Genomic DNA, 18,087 nt, shown 5'->3' on the forward strand with positions numbered 1-18,087 from the left:
TCTACATGTTGTTAGCCTGTTTCATATGTGTAATGCTAGGTCTATGGGAGACTGAACAAAACCAATAGTGGTATCACATCCAGGCTGTCTTGGTGCACTGCTACACATGGCTGGTGGTGATGGTGATGCTGCTGCATGGCAACAGTTCCTGCTTTGATTTGCGAAATTGACCAATCTGTGATTCTGGCCACTGATGAGTCATCTCTCTTGATGAGTGAAAACTCAATGAAAATCTTCCTGTTCCAGCTTTGTCTGAGGCCAGACACGAGACACGCTCATCCCTGTCCTTATCTATCTGCTGTTTCTTTTTCTCTGTGATTTTGAGCTGTAATTACAGTCTAGCTGCATGTGGCTGGACAAACTGAAGTGCCTTTGTAACATCCTTTTGATCCTGCATGTCGTTTCATTTGGGTGAAAATAAGGTACAGAGTCAGATAAAATCACCACAGGTCTATGGCTTAAAAAGGTTTTAGTTGAGGCCTGAAGTTGACGAGAGTTTTTTCTTGTGGCAGACGGGGAGCGCAGTGGCACAACGAGTGGTGCAGACTCCCAGCCCAGCACCAGCACGGGCACCACGGAGGGGTCAGCCTCCAGCTCAGAAACACCCACGTCAGAGGGTCAGAGTGCCGCCAGCACAGCGGAGACAACACAGGCAGGCCCAGGCAACGAGGAACTCAACTCACTGCTGGGATGTAAGACTGCGTATAAGAGATTTTACTTACATTAGAAAAGTCTATTAAAGGAGACCAAAGATACATTTTATAACTCAGCTGGCAAACGAGTTTAGGACAGTACTGAACATTTGCTGTGTGTGAATATCCATGGTGAGATTATTCGTATGTTATACATCAGCGAGACATGATTACACAGAGTATTTTAGAAGTTGTAAAATGGATAGAAATTGATGGATGGTTGAATTGATAAATGGTTATATTTTGTAATTTTTTACCTATAATATCATATAGCAGGGGCTGTCAAAAAAAGAGTAAATATTGATAGATGAATTAAAAGATGAACAAAACCTCCTACAGCTGACGTGCAGCTTCCTGAGGGCGTTGACCCCTCATTCCTGGCTGCACTTCCCGAGGACATCCGCCAGGAGGTACTGCGCACACAGCTGGGGATCAGAAGAACGCCCCCTACAGCCCAGGCGGGGAACAGCAGTGGGAGCAGCAGCAGTACAGCTGCACCTGACAGTGTGCAGGTCAGCCCAGAGTTCCTGGCTGCACTGCCACCTGAGATACAGGAGGAGGTGGGAAGCATTGGTTTTACATTCTCGACAATTTTAACACTGGAAATTTAGTCTTACTTTTATAAGTCAAATACATGTATAACTGAATTCATTGTCACAGAAGCATAGTATATGTACAGTGACAAACCTGCTACCTAACCCCATTGCCAGTACAAATTTTGGTGCCAAATGACTACTTTAACAGGGAGAAAGACAAACATGCGTCTGTAGATGCAGGAAGAGATGAATATATTCTTGTCCCTGCAGGTTTTACAGTATGAGCGGATGGAACAGCAGAGACTGGAGGCCCAGAGAGCAGCAGCTAACCCTGAACAGCCTGTAGACCCTGCAGGGTTCATACAGAACCTGCCCAGCTCACTCAGACAACAGGTCCTGGCAGATATGGTGAGTCAAGTCCATGGGGAGCATTGGAGGGGTAACTGGGGGTGGGGAAGCAGTGTGTGTGTATGTGTATGAGTGTGTGTGTGTGTGTGGATTACAAGGGTGTGTGTGTTTGATAGCCAATATTGAAAGGACACAGTTGCCAGGCCTTGACCTGAAGTTTTCTGACATGTGTGTGTGTAGATTGTGTTGAAAGCTCCTCTGTGCCCCCAGGATGACACAGTGCTTGCCGTGATGCCCCCGGAGATCGCGGCGGAGGCGCGGAACCTGCGGCGGGAGCTGGAGGAACGACACCGCCAGCTGATGCAGGAGCGGCTCTTCAGCGCAGCAAGCGGTAGCGTGCTTTCAGCTATCCTTAGGACTTCAGGCAAGAACCATGGGCTGCTGTTGGTGCACAGAAGCCAGGCCTTGGCACATGGTTGTAGCCCCAGTAAAATGTTTGAGATGCTGCCTGTTGATTTGTGAGAGCAAAGGCAGCCCCCCCCCCCCCATCCCAAAACAGACCAAGTCCATTTGAAACATTGTTACAGCTGCAGAAAAATACTGCCTGTTAACTCAAAAAATGATGTCAGTTCAAATATGTTTGTGTTGTAGCCACAGAAAAATGTTTTAATCCAACAGTGGATTTAGTTAGTACAGACGTACTAAAATCCTGCAGGCAGTGCCAAAAAGCATATACAGAACAACTGGTCCAAAATGCTGGTATCCTCGGTACAGGCAGCTCACAAACCAAGTAAATCTGTAGGAACGTTTTCTGTTTTAGATGTTGCCTGTTTTGAGATGATTTTAATGGTTTGTTACAATGAGAATTGGGGGCAAAGTTTTGATGTAACTTGAACTGGATGCTGCCTAAGGATTCATTGTAGAGCTGGCAGCTGAGAAAAAACAGTTAAATTGACTACAGAGGAGTATGTATTTGCTGTGGAAGTTGAACTGACTTGTGTGAAACTGTTTCTATGGGCTGATTAACCAGTTTGTTGTCCCAGATATCAGTCCATTTGAAAGCTGTGAGCAAACTGTCATTTTGGCAATTGGAGGTTTTAAGTTTCTCCAAAAGGGGCTTATTTCCCTTGCCAATTTATTTGACGAAATAAGCACAAACAACAGCCCAGTTTTGTTTTTTTTCTTGTCACTTCTTGCCACTTAGAAGCTTGTTCTGCTTTGATTTCTTCTTTCTTCCTTTGGCTAAAGTTTGCTTTGCAAAACTGCTGACAAGCCATTATTTTTTCCTTACTGCATAAAAAATACTGCTTCTTTCTACAGTCATTTTTATCTGCCAGCACTTGCCTCAGTATGGCTTACATGTAGATGTTTTAAATGTTTTCTATTGAAAATTTCTGCCATTTTACACTAGTTGGTAAGTTTTCTTCCTGAATTACCAGTTCTCATGGTCAAATAGTATTTCGCAAATGCCCATCCATTTTTTACCACTTAAATGATCATCAAAACATCAGGCACCTTTCCAATAATACTTAACAGGCAATCATGTTGTTTTCATGTATAAGTGATTTGACTTGTACATGATCAACATATATATCACTGCACTGCAATTACAAATGAAGATGAAAATTTCTTATATTTCTATTTCCATAGTCCTAAGTGACATGTTTTTCCTTGAGTTTTTCATTGGAGAAGTCTGTTCTTTTACACAGCCTCAGTATTTTCCCTGCCTTCATCAGGGCCAGATGAACTCTGTGACATCATTCTTGCTAAACCACTGCCTTCGGGCAAGAAGTCCCGACAAGAGATCTGCCCAAAGGAAAAATACTGAGGTTGTTTAAAAAGAACTCTGTTCTTCATTGTCCTGCCCACCTGATGAACCTATATAGGGACAAACCATTTTTACTATCTGGCCAGAAGTAAACATAGATTTTGTTGGTGTTCTGCAGGTTTGGCCAGTCGGCTGGGAGGGAGGGGGATCCACTACATCCAGTCAGCCCTCCCACAGCACCACAGGAACACCTGGCGCTGGGGCACCCAGCACAACCGGGCAGCAACTGCCACTACTGCCAACCAGGTAATACAGCAACCAGCAACTAGACATTGTGTAGGTATAGTAGGTACTCAACAAAACCAGCTAGTTACCATAACTGTGCCAACCAGGTAGAGCAGTAGTCAGGAACTGTATGTGGTGTAGCTATGTGACTGTGTGTTTTGCCTGGCCTTTGGTAGTGTTCGGCTTATATCAGAAAGGTTTCTTGTCCTTAGGATATGGGAATTTTATTTTTATAAAGAAAGAAAAGTTTTCCAGTTCATAAAACCTAATCAGTTATATCATAGTAAGATTATGATATTATTTATGGAAACATTTATTGTTATCAGTTTATATTTTCATGATTTAAGATTAGATTTTCAAACTTCTATTTTTCCTTTGCCCCATTTCTCCAATCTTTCCTGTTCCAGGTTCGTCTGCGAGGCCGTCAGCTGCTGGACCACGAGGCGCTGGCCTGCCTGCTGGTCTTGCTGTTTGTGGACGAGCCAAAGCTGAACACCAGCCGGCTGCACCGTGTGCTGAGGAACCTCTGCTACCACAACGGCACACGCATGTGGGTGGTGCACGCACTGCTGTCCATACTGGACCGCACGGGAGACAACTTGTGCAAGGTACGTCACACGTTGGGTAGAAAGACCTTTTTTAAAAATGTAAGTCCATTAATGAACCCTGCCTAACTTGAACTCTTTTCTGACATGCTAATAAAAGATGCCTATGACATTTCAGCCCCTGGAGATCACTGATGGTTCAGAGAAAGGTTCGGGTAAGAAGTCTCGTCCTTCCAGTTCCACGTCCCAGGACATGGCTGTGGACACACGGACCTCCCAGCCGTCCTGGCTCTCCATAAGTCTGGACGCAGCCCTGGGCTGCCGGGCAAACGTTTTCCAGATACAGAAGGTTGGCGGGAAGAAGCACGTGGAACGACACAGTGGGGCCGTCCATATACACCCGCAGGCTTCCCCCATCGTATGTAGACACGTCATGGACACTCTCATCTCTCTAGCCAAGGTTTTCCCCGGACATTTTATCCCTGGAAAGGCCAGGGAAGCTGGGACCTGTTCCACTAGTAGTAGTAGTCAAACCCAGGCTAACAAGGTAAAAGAGACTCCAACCACAGCAAGTGTTGCAAACAAAGTAGGTAGCAGTAAAACAGACACAGACTTCTGGGACGTTCTGGTTAAGCTGGACTCCATGAGCGTGGGGAGGAAAGGGAAGGGCATGGCCAAGTCTCACGCGGGAACCAGCACGAGTGACGGGGAGCAGGGCGGGGAGAGTCTGGAGACCTCGCCCCTGGGCCTGCTGCTGCAGATGTTGGCCCACCCTGTGATACGGCGGAGCTCGGTGCTGACAGACAAGCTGCTGAGGTTGTTATCCCTGGTGTCCATCGCACTGCCTGAGGAGATGAAGAAGGCAGAGGAACAGGCGAGAGAAGAGGCAGCCAGGAGAGAGGACAACAGGACAGAGGAGTCTGCTGCAGGTAGAATACACTTCAGTTTGATAGTCCTTTTTTCAATGCTGTTATCAAAATTGTTAAGTTCAGAATTTTTGTTGTCTTTGCGAATTTCTGGAAAGTTAGAAAACAGCCAAAAACAGAGTTTTAAAAACAAAGCTTCATTCTTTGTTTCATCATTGGCCTCTTTGTTAGGTTGGTAATTTATCATGATGCTGTGATTTATGTGGGCTTTTGGATAACTGTTCATGATCTTTTCTTCCTCCCTTCAGAGTCAGGAGCAACTGGAGGTACTGAGGCAGCTGCAGTGGAACAGAGACCAGCAGAACAAACAGGTAACAACAATAACCAGTACCCATAGTAATGCTGCAATAGTATGTCTGATGCTGACATTGTGACTGTTGGAGACTCATTCCATTGCAGCACTTTCCTACATCAAAATTTGGGGCTGAATTGTATATTGCTGAGATTGGTCTGCAAGGTAACTGTCCCTGGTGCTGACACTATTGCTACTGTTCTTTTCCAGCTACTGTACAGTCTGCACTTGAGCTGGTGCCAACAGCAACCTCCACCCCCTCCCCCACCCTGAGCCGGAAGGACACAGTAACCCCCCGCCCCACCTCAACCTCCTCAGTCTTCGATGATTCTGCAGGGAGAGCAACAAACATCATGCTGGAGAAACAGCTCCAGCTGGCTGTAGATGTAAGTACTGGCTAAAAACAGTTGGACACCGAGGGATATGTCATTAATTACACAGCCAATAAAGTGAAATCATAGAAAAACTTAAAAAACATAGGTCAGCAATCGATAAATTGATAAAGCCGTTAAGTCTTTTCTAACTGGATAATTGAAAGTTTAATGCGTAAACGTTTCAAGTACCATCCGGTACTCTTCATCAGTACAAATGTAGAGGAAATAGTGAGGGATAACATTTTCAAATGTAAAACTTTTCTGCAGATGGCCACAAGATATATAGCTTTTAACACTCTTCCCGTGATTTAGAAGCTGATAAACTTTTAAGTCCCGCTCCTGTTCAAAGGAAGGTGATACCTGTCCCTGGTGCTAATGTTGCTTCACCTGTCCTCAGTACTGATGTTGTTGTTGTTGTTACAGATCCTGACGTCCCATTCCTGTTCAGAGGAAGGTCTGGAGGACGCCACCAATGTGCTGCTGCAGCTGTCCAGAATAGACAACCAGACCCGAGAGTCTGTCCTCAAACTGCTTCTCCAGGGGGGCAGACAGCTGGGTTAGTACTCACACCAGGGGTGTTGGTTAATCTGACAATAATGATCAACAAAGATCTTGATCAGCATGAGAGCAGGGAAAGTTGATCAATGCAGGAAAGAATTGTGATCTTAACAGATCATGGTTTGATTTGAGATAATCATTGTTAAACAGTAGGAAAAGTAAAAACTTAAATGCTTGCTTAACTTTGCATACAAATACAGTAGTCTTGATGACTTTTTTTGGTAAAGGAGTTCTGTGTTTTATGGTAAATGTCATCCCTGACTTTTCTTCCCGCTTTCTCCCAGGCCACACACTGTGTGAGCAGATTTTCCAGCTGCTGCAGGAGGTCAGAGATCACATCTCCAGACTAAAGCAGCAGGGAGCGCCCGGGGCAGAGGGAGGCATGGAGGAACTTGTCTCTCCAGAGGAGGGGGCCGGCACATCACAGGCCAGACAACGAGGAGTCATCTCCAACAGGTAAAAACTTAACTGGGAACATAAGGTTGCCAGGTGGGAAATACTTTGTAGTATTGTCTTGAAATATTAGTAGAAATGGTATTGAACACAGTTGATGATGACAGAATTGCCATGAACTTGATTAGAGAGCAGTATAGTTGTTGCTGCTGCTTCGGCGAAGGGTTGATCAGAGAGCCAATGCCTCCTTCCCTCCAGGTTTGACAGCCAGATGGTTGTTGTTGCTGCCCCCACCAAAGTGAAAGGAGGTCGGGAGCTGCAGCTGCCCAGCATGGCCCAGCTCACCAGCAAGACCTCCACCCAGAGCTTCTTCCTCCGCATCCTTAAAGTCATCATCCAGCTACGAGAAGCTGCCAGGAGAGCTGTCAAGAAGGCACGGGATGCAGAGAAAAGACAAGGTGTGGAAGCTTGCTTTGTTGCCAATTAGCTGAAGGTCGTATGTCATTGATATATTCCTTGCTACATGTGTACCTGATGATGGTTGTTGTGAATCACTTGTTGGAGGGAAGAGAAATACATGTTAAGTACTTTGCCATGCTTTTTTAAAATTTTCCTGATGTATGATAAAGACAAGGTAAATGTATCTGTTCAGCAAACATTACTTGTTGTGTATGCTGTAGTAAGTGTTCTGTGTTGCTGATGTGAAATGGCCTCCACAAGTTGGGCAGGAAAACTGTACCACCTGCAGTTGATACAGGAGATCCTTTAAACTCTCCTGCTGAGGAATTTGGTACTGGGTTAGGCAGCAGGGAGAAGGTTAAGGGAAGAGTGGATAAAACACTACAGGTTTAGGTGACACAAAATGAAAGTAAGTCTGCTGAAGTATGTCATGCATTGCTGATCAAAAATAGCCCCTTCAAGGAAACTTCCTTTTGTTTCAATTCTATGAAAATGTTTTGGAAATACTGCGGGAAAAATCTGCAGCACATTTGTGTAGTTTGGTTGCTGCGGATGTTTAGGTTTCGAGTCCAACGAAATGTAACCCTGCATGCACAGGAGGCCTAAACATCAGCACCACAGCATCAAGCATAGCTTCGGCTGTTTCAGCGTTGGAGGCGGAAGCCGAGGCTATCATTGAGATGGTGGGAAGGAGGGAGCGAGAGAGACTGCAAAGGGAGAACTCTGCACCAGCAGCACCAGGCACGGCAGCAGCAGGGGCATCCACCAGTACTGAGGGTCAGGCTGAAGCGGTAAGGTCGTCTCTTTTAATGAAGCACTTATTGAATTTCTTAATCTTAAGTAACATGTGAAGCATAATATGCCATCTATCCAGTATCCATGATGAGTTTTTGTGCTTGAGATGTAGACCTGCATGTTTCTTCCTTCCCCAGACCGCAGCCTCAGCAGAAGAGCCAGCAGGCCCTGCCCTGGGTGACATCATCGGGGAGGTGCCCATGGACCTGGAGCAGCAGGCAGCTGGGTCAGCAGCATCTACAGCTGAGGACACTCCTGCACAGGCCGAGGAAGTACAGCCAGCAGGGAAAAAGGAGGTCAGGAAACATTCATTTTATCACTTTCTAACCTTCTGGAGCTCCTCCAGGCTCCTACTTTGTTTTGGTTATAGATTAAAGCTGGGGGAAGATTTAGACCAAACCACGACAAACACTTTAACCTTTGTGCTATGTGTATTTCCTCCTTTTCTTTGACTTTTTGACTTTGACAAGAGCTTCCTTAACTTCATTATTACTTTCTATTTTGTCTTAGGATCCCGAGGAGCCTGAGTTGCCGAGGCTGAGCAGTCAGCTGACCCTGGAGGAACTCTGGGATACGCTGAGCGAGTGTCTGACAGCGCTATCAGACACGACGGACCATCACGCGGTTCTCGTGCTCCAGCCCGCTGTGGAAGCTTTCTTCCTCGTGCACGCTGCAGAGAAGGAAAAGGAGAAGAAGGCAGGAGAACAGAGGTGGGTTGTTAACCTCCACCAAACAGTCTTGTTTCACTAGCATTTCTGTTCAGGATATTGAAAAGTCACAAATGAAGTTTTTGTTTTGGGTATTGGTTTACACAGGGGAGAGGGAATAAGACTTGAGGACTGGTCATCATTAAGATCCAAGAATTTTTGAAGGCCATGAGCACAGGACACTGTAAATTGTCTACCACTTGTTTCTGAAACACATTATTTCCCCATTGTTTGCTGCAGACAATCGGAGAGGCAGCGACATGACAGCCATCTCAGTGACCACGCGCCCATGTCACCGCTCCCAGCCACACCTGCAGACAGTGGGTCCAGTCTGGCACGCCAGGAGTCTGTTGCCTCTGTGTCATCTGTAGCAAACCTCACCGGGCTTCCACATGACACACAGAAGTTCCTCAGATTCGCAAGTCAGTCTCGTGACCTTTTTGTTCCTACTGTATAACTATTATTCTGTCTTAGAGTTCAGTCTTCAAGTCTGCTGACTTGTAGCACATTACAATGTAATCATCAACTCTAATGGTTTAGTTGACTTTTAGTTCCCTTTGTTGATAGGCAATGAAATGAATTGTTTTGAACTCTGCCCAGTTTTCAGCATTTCATATCTATTTGTGAGGTAAATTTCAGTGCTACTAAATTCCTTTTTTGGTTGTTCCCCTCCCCAGAGACCCACCGCACCGTGCTGAACCAGATCCTCCGCCAGTCCACGCAGCACCTCGCTGACGGGCCGTTCTCTGTGCTCGTGGATCACACACACATCCTGGACTTTGATGTGAAGCGGCGGTTCTTCCGGCAGGAGCTGGAGCGGATGGACGAGGGGATCCGGAGAGAAGACCTGGCCGTGCATGTCCGCAGAGATCACGTGTTCGAGGACTCGTTCCGCGAGCTTCACCGCAGAACACCGGAGGAGCTGAAAAACAGGTGCATTTCTCTTTGTTGCCTTCAAGTTGTGTGAGACTGCAACACCCATTACTTCAAATTCCTTCCATAATTATGCATTGTGGAATTCTTAATTTTTCATATGGTGTAATCTTGAAGAGCTAGTTTTTGTAGTTACAGCAGTTTCTTTGCAATGTACTCCAGTGTACAGTATTGCATTGTACTCCAGTGTACAGTAGCCTGCAAAGTCCTACTTGAAGTGAAGTAAGTGTTGGTTTGTGGCAGGTTGTACATCGTGTTTGAGGGGGAGGAGGGCCAGGATGCCGGCGGGTTGCTAAGGGAGTGGTACCTCATCATCTCCAGGGAGATCTTCAACCCCAACTATGCCCTCTTCACTACATCACCAGGTAAAGAACAAACTCTTCATTCGCCTGGTAACTTTGTTCATACCTCTGAAGAAAGCTTATTGTGTTTGGTGGGTCATAGCATACATTGCCATTGCATGTTACATGCTTGTTTATTGTGATGTGTGATGATGATTCATTTATAGGATTGGCAGTATAGTTTAGTCTGTCGGTGTGGGACCCAGCATGTCGTAGCCTGCTTTCATGTTGCAACGAAAAACTTGTGTACCTAAAAAGCTCTTACTCATTGGACAGAAATTAAAGCATTTTACACAAACATGCTTTGCTCGGACTCCTATTTACTGTTTGCCAGTTGCCAAAGAAAATGGAACATGCTTATAGTTAGTATTTCTTTTTTTTGCTTATAGTTAGTATTTCTCTTTTTCATTTCTTAGTATAGAAACAAGATCAGTTAGAATTTTTCCCTCATTCCCAGGTGACCGTGTAACGTACCGACCAAACCCCTCGTCACACTGCAACCCCAACCACCTCAGCTACTTCAAGTTTGTGGGGCGCGTCATCGGCAAGGCTATCTACGACAACAAGCTGCTAGAGTGTTACTTCACACGCTCCTTCTACAAGCACATCCTGGGCAAGAATGTCAAGTAAGACACTTTCACAAAATATTTGTTTGTTTCTTCTCATAACACTTTGGAGAATTCTTGTGTGGAAGACAGAATCGAAATGTAGTTTGCCATACTTTGCCCTTTGTAAGATTTTTTCCTTTGATGTCTCCCTTTCCCCCTGTAGGTACACAGACATGGAGAGCGAGGACTATCAGTTCTACCAGGGTCTAACCTTCCTGCTGGAGAACAACATTGAGGAGTCTGGTCTAGAACTCACCTTCAGCACAGAGGTAGGATGTGCACCAGCTCTCAGATATGTGTTTTAAGTTCTTTCCTGCTTTCTCATGTCAATATAACCCGGGTACATGTACTGTTAATGTTTCTAATAATGCTTGTCACTATTACTGTATAAGGAGAGGACAGTAAGCAGTCCTTGCTTGTGCCCAGTTCTCCCAAAGCAAAATGAATAAATGAATGGACATTGTGTTGTTCTGTCTGTGTTTAGATCCAGGAGTTTGGTGTGACAGAGGTGCGTGACCTGAAGCAGAATGGTCGCAACATCACTGTTACGGAGGAGAACAAGCACGAGTACGTCAAACTGGTGTGTCAGCTCAAGATGACTGGATCCATCCGCAAGCAGATCGACGCCTTCCTGGAGGGATTCTACGAGATCATTCCCAAACGACTCATCTCCATATTCAATGAACAGGTGAACCTTTTTTTTGTGTTCTCTTTTTTTTTACATTTCCACAATTTCTTTTACCTTTTTACTTCCTCTTAAAGGTGTTCATGCCTGTGTTTTGTCATGTAAAGAAAGCTTGTGTCTTATGGTATAGACATGTTCAGGAAAATTTCCTGTATCAGTTAATCATTCTATACTTGACTGTATTTCCCCAGGAACTGGAACTGCTGATTTCAGGTCTGCCCAACATTGACCTGGATGACTTAAAGGCCAACAGCGAGTACCACAAGTACCAGAGTAACTCCCTGCAGATCCAGTGGTTCTGGAGAGCTCTTAGGTCCTATGATCAGGTCAGTACCACAGAAAGATACACCAGCAAAGTACCACTGTTCATCATCAGGTCAAGGTTTCTTGATCCAGTCCCGGTACACTGCTGGTGTACAAAATGTCTATCCTTGTTTTAACCAGAAGAGTATATTTAGATGATTAGAAACTGATATCTCACCTACATGTATGTTTTAGTCATGTAGTGATGAATCCTTCTGTGCTCCCATTTCTAGGCGGACCGTGCCAAGTTCCTGCAGTTTGTGACGGGGACGTCCAAGGTGCCCCTGCAGGGGTTCTCCCACCTCGAGGGGATGAACGGAACACAGAAGTTTCAGATACACCGTGACGACCGCTCCACCGACAGGCTGCCGTCTGCACACACATGGTAGGGGCACCTTTGCTCTCCTTTCATGCAGTGTAGACTCACTAGTTGGGCATTACTGTGTGCCTACACGTCAGTAAGGTTCTCTAATGACTTCTATTGATCTTACAAAGATTAAGAAAGGTCAGACAAATTTGATTTATTGCTTTTCTGACTTCAAGAAATACTCTAGTGGTAAACTTGAAAATCAACATAAAAATAAGTCTAATGGGAAAGTCTGTACTATGATACACATACTTTCAGGGATCGGGAGTTGGCATAGCCAGATGATTTTCTCCAAGCCCTCCCTTTTCATCTTGTTATCTTGCTTAATCTTTTACTTTTACAACAAAGTGTTACTGGTAATGTTGCCTGAGTTTCATGTACTTTTTCCTTCCTTTTCCCACAGCTTCAACCAGCTGGACCTCCCTCCCTATGAGACATATGAGAAGCTCCACTATATGCTCAAGATCGCCATCCAGGAGTGCTCCGAAGGCTTTGGCTTCGCCTAACACCCCTCCCACACCTTCTGCCCTCCTTGTTGCAGAACTATTGATATGAAGTACACAGTAGCCCTCTGACCCTGCCACCACCCCAGACCTACAGACTTACAGTGGCTGTTGGAGGCTCGAAGTTTGGAATGTTGCCACATGTATGTATGTGTACAGCTGTCATGTACAGAATTGGTGACGCTAGGACTTCCGTACGACATATGCTAAAAATTTGACAGTAAAAATGTTCGACCATGTTGTTTGTCAGACATAAAAAATGCTAATCCAAATGGCCGCCCCCCTCTCCACCCTAGATACTTATATACAATGGAGACTGTCACAAAGGGGGAGGGGGGCAGTACAGCTTACTAAACGACGTAACTTCCAGCAGTGGACACTGGGAGATGAAGTCAGCATTGAGGATCTCAGGCAATAACGTTGCTGTTACATGGCCATGGTGCGTCAGTAGTTGACACAAGTATTGATCCTAGTAGCTAACTTCAGACACTAGTTTTGTAAAGAGAGATGATACCTTGGGTGGGTAAAGAGGAAGAAGAGACACTTGACTATGTCCAGTGCGTTCAAAGCATTTTGCCTGAATTATCTTGGTTGTATTTAAGATTCCGTGGTTTAGTAGACGTAGCTCTGTTGAATATAGGTGTTTTTTCACCTTGTCTAAGAGATAAAATTGCACTATAAATGATGAAAGGTTCATATGTTGAAACTTCGATATTATGAAGATATATGTATTGGAAAAGATGTTGTTGCTTATAGGCTTATAGATGTAAGATAGCTTGGACGCAACTTAAGACAAGCAGAAGGGCACAGCCTCCAAATTCAGAGATTTTTCATTTTTTGTTTTACCATACAGGTTTACTTAATATTGATGCCGAACTGTTACATTTGAGGACTCTTGGAAATTGTTGAAAAGTGAATAAATGTCAAATGTGAGCCAAGAAACCTTGTTGGCCAGATTTCATTGTTGTTTTGTGTGACTGACTACCTAAGATACATGAAGTTGTTTCTTGGATTCTCTCTTGCAAGATTTAGAAAGCATAGAAAATGGATCTTACAATTGAATACTGTAAGAACTTTACATCCAGCATCATTTAAAATACTATACTACTATACATAGGTTGGACGATGGAAACTAGAAAGTTCGAAGCAAGTGTAGTTTGGTACCATGAGTTGAACAGTCCACAGTGCTTGAATGCACCCGAGTATCTCTAAACAATTGACGAATGCAGGACTTCTCTCGTGTTCCTGCTACTGAAAGGTCTTCACAAACTCTTCATAGTTGATCTGGAGTGAACAATAGAAGAAACAGGACAAGGATAAACATTTCTTTTGGCGCACTCTATCACTAAATCAATCAGGTCCATATAAGGGGCTGAGACGATGTTTCAAACTTTGCTTTCAAGAAGCTAATATCAGTTTCTTCGTCCAGACAACCCCTTTGTCCTTAAAAATGCTTTTTTCCTTTATTTTTCTTGGTGAATGGTTAAGAACAGCGTTGGTTTGATTAACAGCAGACTCTGACCTTGCCATCTCCATCTGTGTCGCACTCCTGCAGCATCTCCTCCGCATCCTCGTCTGTCAGCTGTTCTCCCAGCTGAGCCATGCCCTGGATAATCTCATCCTTATCGATGTACCCGCTGTTATCCTGTACATGTCATTCAGAACATTCAGTCAGTCCCACACAACGTTACAAATATATACATTAAGCACAATGTTGGCAGCACTCAATTTGTAATTAATTTCTACTAACTCACCACACCGAGAAAATGAATTACAGAAAATGTCAACTGCAATCCTTGAAAGCTAATAAATGTGAAATCGTAAAATTACAGTTAGTCGACATTGGAGACACCAACAACAAGAAATCTAATCATCTAGTTAATTAACTAATTATCTACTCAACTTATTATCCAATTAACTAATGATAACAGTACCTTGTCAAACATCCTGAATGCTGCCAGTGCTGAATCTGCGAGTGCTTTGCTCTGCTGCATCCTGGTCAGGAATTCGGCAACGCTCACGAGTCCATCTCCGGTCGTGTTGTCCTTTATCCAATCACGGTGCTCCTGTGGGGTATGACGTCATGTTATAATTGCCTTTATCCAATCATGATGCTACTGGAGAGTATGACGTCATGCTATAAGAACTTTATCTACTACATGTATGAATGTCTTGCATATCACCATCAGCAAAGACGTAGACAATACCTGCTTCTGTTCTCCTCTCAGATTGACACCGACAGATTCCAAGACGTCGGTCATCTGCTGCGCCGTGACCTTCCCACTGCCCTTGTCATGCGACAGGAACTGTCGCTTCATCTCCGCGAGTTGTTCGTCCGTTAGTTGGCCTGTCATCGTTTTCTCCTCGGTTTCCTCCTCTGAGACAGAACGAACAATACAAATCGGAGATTTTAGGCTTTCGGGAGTATGCCTTCCTCGGCTTCCCGAATGTCGATCCCTGTCAACATCGACCTGCTGCATAGCTAGCTCCCGCGGGCGGACCCACACATTCTAAGACATTTGACCTTCTGTCATTTATCTATCAAACTTCCTCTTCACCCACGTGCTGCCAACCTATAGCTAATTTGTCGGGACAGACACACCCATCGCTCAGCCACCGAAATCAATACTTCGAATTCCGAGAACAGCGTTTGGTAAACCCCAAATGCTGCAGTAAGAGAATCTTGAGGCAGTTGAGAAACGTGCCGCCAGCTACAGGTTCCATGGGTTCGCTTCAGTCCGTTAGTGTTAGACCACAACAGCTGGAGAAGTGTGGCGCACTTCCAGAGATCCCCGAGCTATGCTGGCCAACATTACGACGGCCGCGGTTTTGATATATAAAGACGTTAAACATCAACACTATTACCACTATTGACGCATCACCAATAATCAATAATTATCTTACAAAGAGCAGATGAAAACACCATGTGCACTGAACAACTTTCCATATACACATGTACCAGTTTAAAATCCACTTGACAAATAAATACACGGATCCAGCTATTCCCCGGCCTAATCGTTATCCTTTCGAATGTATTACCCTAGTGACCTAGTCATGTCCGATCCAGTACAACTATCTATGGGCCCCGGATCAAATCGTTCCCCCGGCCCGCCCTACCTTGCCGTAAGGTGTATGACAGATTCAAGTTAATGTGATCAAATTGTAAATACATGTCGTTTTTTAATTTTACCATGCCATTTTCCTTTCCTTGTATGACACATCATCAACTATTTGTTTTGAGGATTCTTCGAGTACATTTGACCGGCACGCCGGCCAGGCCGCGATGTCTCACGCTGGATTTTGTTTTGTAACATGTAACGTTAAATGTAACGTTTGATAATGCGCAAGTAAGTATAGAGTTTTGTCCAGAATTCGTACGCAGAAAAAGTGACTTACCGTCAAGTGCCTGTCAAATACAACAGCACCGTGAGCTCGCTGTGGCACCAGGCCGGGTGTTCGTCCCCTTTTAGCTCCCGCCTAACGCGGCATTTGAATTATTTCCGTAAAATGCATGTGAACGCTGTTGGCCTTTAGTCGCGTGCTCCCTTTCGGGGAGCGAATTCGAAGCCTCGCTATACGGCCACACTCACTTCACATCCTTTACACAATAGTCATGTTCTTCGGCGAGGTTCGTTGTCCTGTACTGGATGGAGGAGGTATGGGGCAATATACCAAATACACGTACAGGAGGAATCAGTCGTTCTTCAAGGAAAACATGTGGTAAAGGTAAGGTAAAAATGAAACAAACATCAATAAAACGCATAAACCGTTAACGCATAAACTTTTCGCTCCAGTTTTTCCCCAAACTCTTTCTAGAAGTGTAATAATTCATACCTGAGGTGTCCAGAAGAATCGTTCCATCCCTGGTGAACGTACACCTAGCTTCTTTACAAAGTTTAGGCCTTTACTCCCTCACGTTTTAGTTAATCATTTTTCTAATTTTAATAATAATGCCAATTCATTACACGTGTCAATGAGGGCCTCTAGCAGTTCATAGAATTATTGCAGGTACTTGAGGGGGATTTTTTTACATGTAGCGAAATAAAGCATGGTTTGACGTTTCCCTTTAGGAAACAGGACAAACGAAGAGAGAGAGGAAGACGAGACACAAATCTTATTGACAGGCTGCGTAGGTACAACCATGGTACAACCAATGTGGTAGCAATTCATGACGTCATATTCGGGAAACCGATCAGTGCCCGGTTGCTCGGTGAGGCTTTCGGCAATCTTCGGAATCGCTCGGCCTCCCTGCGTCGGGGTCAAGATGGCGGGGTTCATCAGTCCTTACGTCAATCTTGTCCGGAACGCGTTTAGCGTCATGAGACACAACGGCGGGGTCATAGGATCCGTGTGGACACTGTTAAGGTGTGGAGATATTCTCTACCACGTCGTTTAAAAAAATAGTTGATAATTGTTGTTGCCTTCACGAGCTAGAGAGTCTAACGTAACGGCGTTGTGACCTTCAAACATAATCGTTTATACAAGTCGCGTCGTCGAAAACATACAGTGCATGATTTAACTTTTGATGTCAGTACAAGTGTTTCAGTATGTTGTGATTAAGTCGAACTATGTCGTTAAACCATAATTTGTTGGAAATATATCGTTATAGCTTACGAGCATGACGTCAACCAAAACACAGATATATGGGTGGGAAGGGGGCGAGCCTTCACATAATCTTTACAGCTTTGTATCGAGAATTATGTTTGATTCTGTCCCATGTTTCAGAGCGGGAGACCTGCGGGAAGGCACCCTGGTAGGGGTGGACCAGTTTGGCAACAAGTACTTCGAGAACAAGAAGTATTTCTATGGTGAGTTTTTTGCGCGATGTAAAGAGGGTGACACTATAGTGTAGAGGCCCACTCTAATTAATCAAATGTTTCCCAAAGATTATACCTGTGTATGTGACATAAAAGCAGAACGACAGAGAAGAAGTTATCGAGGGGGGGGCGGTGTTATCTCTATGTACTGTGTTAGGAGCCCTCAGCATATAAGAACAATGAAGAAGAATATATATGTGTTCCCATCTGCGTATCAGTAGGACTGATTTGTTGTGTTCCCCGTCTGCAGCCCGGCATCGGTGGGTGGAGTTTGGAGACAAGCAGAAGAGCTGGTGGGAGCCAGATGCTAGCCAGATCCCACCAGAATGGTAGGTTGCTCTAGTAACCAGCATGCAGCATGTATTTCTCCTATGCAGCAGTGGCAGGATAGACCAATCCTGACTGTTTATCATAAGTAGCAGTTCAACCAATGAGACTGTGAGATTAGGATGAAAGTTAAACCTGCATCTTACTTTTCCTTCCTGTGTCTCCTCCAGGCACCGCTGGATACACTGCATCGGAGAGCACCCCCCAACTGAAGTGCCTCTCACCAACCCCAAATTCAAGCAGGAACATCGCATCAACTTTTCAGGGAACAGCAAGGAGAACTATGTTCCCTACACCACCACGCCCCCCAAGATAGAGAGCTGGCAGCCCCCCAAGAACACCCCATCATAAATGTGTGACAGAAAAAAAACCCCTATAGATTATCACTTCCATGACTGGACTTTCTTGTGTAAATCTGTGAACATGTTTTGCCTGAAACAGAGATAAACTTGTCAGAAAGTTTTTGTTGTGTTGTGTCTCTCTGCCCAGACAATTTCTCAATGTCTGCATTGTCAATATATATAA

General features: G+C 44.7%; 3 protein-coding genes across 18 annotated transcripts in view; 2 read left to right on the forward strand and 1 right to left on the reverse strand.

Moving 5' to 3' along the window:
- Window positions 1-13,356, forward strand: part of LOC109477297 (E3 ubiquitin-protein ligase HUWE1-like) — a 51,399-nt gene extending 38,043 nt beyond the window's left edge. For 12 of the 14 annotated variants that reach the window (XM_019778398.1, XM_019778403.1, XM_019778401.1 and 9 more), the window contains 24 exons: window positions 513-692; window positions 1,032-1,252; window positions 1,499-1,636; window positions 1,847-2,000; window positions 3,523-3,650; window positions 4,037-4,237; window positions 4,353-5,103; window positions 5,349-5,411; window positions 5,603-5,778; window positions 6,190-6,322; window positions 6,609-6,780; window positions 6,976-7,175; window positions 7,774-7,967; window positions 8,109-8,267; window positions 8,482-8,681; window positions 8,919-9,100; window positions 9,356-9,611; window positions 9,855-9,976; window positions 10,410-10,578; window positions 10,724-10,829; window positions 11,045-11,248; window positions 11,437-11,571; window positions 11,782-11,933; window positions 12,319-13,356. In XM_019778398.1, the coding sequence (XP_019633957.1) occupies window positions 513-692; window positions 1,032-1,252; window positions 1,499-1,636; window positions 1,847-2,000; window positions 3,523-3,650; window positions 4,037-4,237; window positions 4,353-5,103; window positions 5,349-5,411; window positions 5,603-5,778; window positions 6,190-6,322; window positions 6,609-6,780; window positions 6,976-7,175; window positions 7,774-7,967; window positions 8,109-8,267; window positions 8,482-8,681; window positions 8,919-9,100; window positions 9,356-9,611; window positions 9,855-9,976; window positions 10,410-10,578; window positions 10,724-10,829; window positions 11,045-11,248; window positions 11,437-11,571; window positions 11,782-11,933; window positions 12,319-12,421 (4,499 nt within the window). In that variant the 3' untranslated portion in view covers window positions 12,422-13,356. The remainder of the gene's footprint in view (window positions 1-512; window positions 693-1,031; window positions 1,253-1,498; window positions 1,637-1,846; window positions 2,001-3,522; window positions 3,651-4,036; window positions 4,238-4,352; window positions 5,104-5,348; window positions 5,412-5,602; window positions 5,779-6,189; window positions 6,323-6,608; window positions 6,781-6,975; window positions 7,176-7,773; window positions 7,968-8,108; window positions 8,268-8,481; window positions 8,682-8,918; window positions 9,101-9,355; window positions 9,612-9,854; window positions 9,977-10,409; window positions 10,579-10,723; window positions 10,830-11,044; window positions 11,249-11,436; window positions 11,572-11,781; window positions 11,934-12,318) is intronic. The other 2 variants (XM_019778409.1, XM_019778406.1) reach the window with 2 other exon arrangements.
- LOC109477300 (calmodulin-like) lies at window positions 13,237-16,275 on the reverse strand. 3 transcript variants are annotated; one of them, XM_019778420.1, is made up of 5 exons: window positions 16,253-16,275; window positions 14,626-14,795; window positions 14,353-14,484; window positions 13,941-14,063; window positions 13,237-13,702 (listed from the first exon to the last, which is right to left on the reverse strand). In XM_019778420.1, exons 2-5 carry the CDS (start codon window positions 14,770-14,772, stop codon window positions 13,667-13,669), a joined length of 438 nt encoding a protein of 145 aa, XP_019633979.1. In that variant the 5' UTR covers window positions 14,773-14,795; window positions 16,253-16,275; the 3' UTR covers window positions 13,237-13,666. The 3 variants fall into 3 exon arrangements, with proteins under 3 accessions (XP_019633979.1, XP_019633978.1, XP_019633977.1); XM_019778419.1 differs by lacking the exon at window positions 16,253-16,275 and adding an exon at window positions 15,815-16,099; XM_019778418.1 differs by lacking the exon at window positions 16,253-16,275 and having other exon boundaries at window positions 14,626-15,502.
- Window positions 16,276-16,586: 311 nt separating this feature from the next.
- On the forward strand, window positions 16,587-18,024 carry LOC109477387 (NADH dehydrogenase [ubiquinone] 1 alpha subcomplex subunit 12-like). The gene is made up of 4 exons (XM_019778634.1): window positions 16,587-16,783; window positions 17,144-17,226; window positions 17,486-17,564; window positions 17,733-18,024. Exons 1-4 carry the CDS (start codon window positions 16,587-16,589, stop codon window positions 17,911-17,913), a joined length of 540 nt encoding a protein of 179 aa, XP_019634193.1. The 3' UTR covers window positions 17,914-18,024.
- The last annotated feature ends 63 nt before the right edge of the window (window positions 18,025-18,087 follow it).

The sequence above is a fragment of the Branchiostoma belcheri genome, unplaced genomic scaffold (assembly GCF_001625305.1).
Source record: "Branchiostoma belcheri isolate BF01 breed outbred unplaced genomic scaffold, Haploidv18h27 scaffold4, whole genome shotgun sequence".
Taxonomy (NCBI): Eukaryota; Metazoa; Chordata; class Leptocardii; order Amphioxiformes; family Branchiostomatidae; genus Branchiostoma; species Branchiostoma belcheri.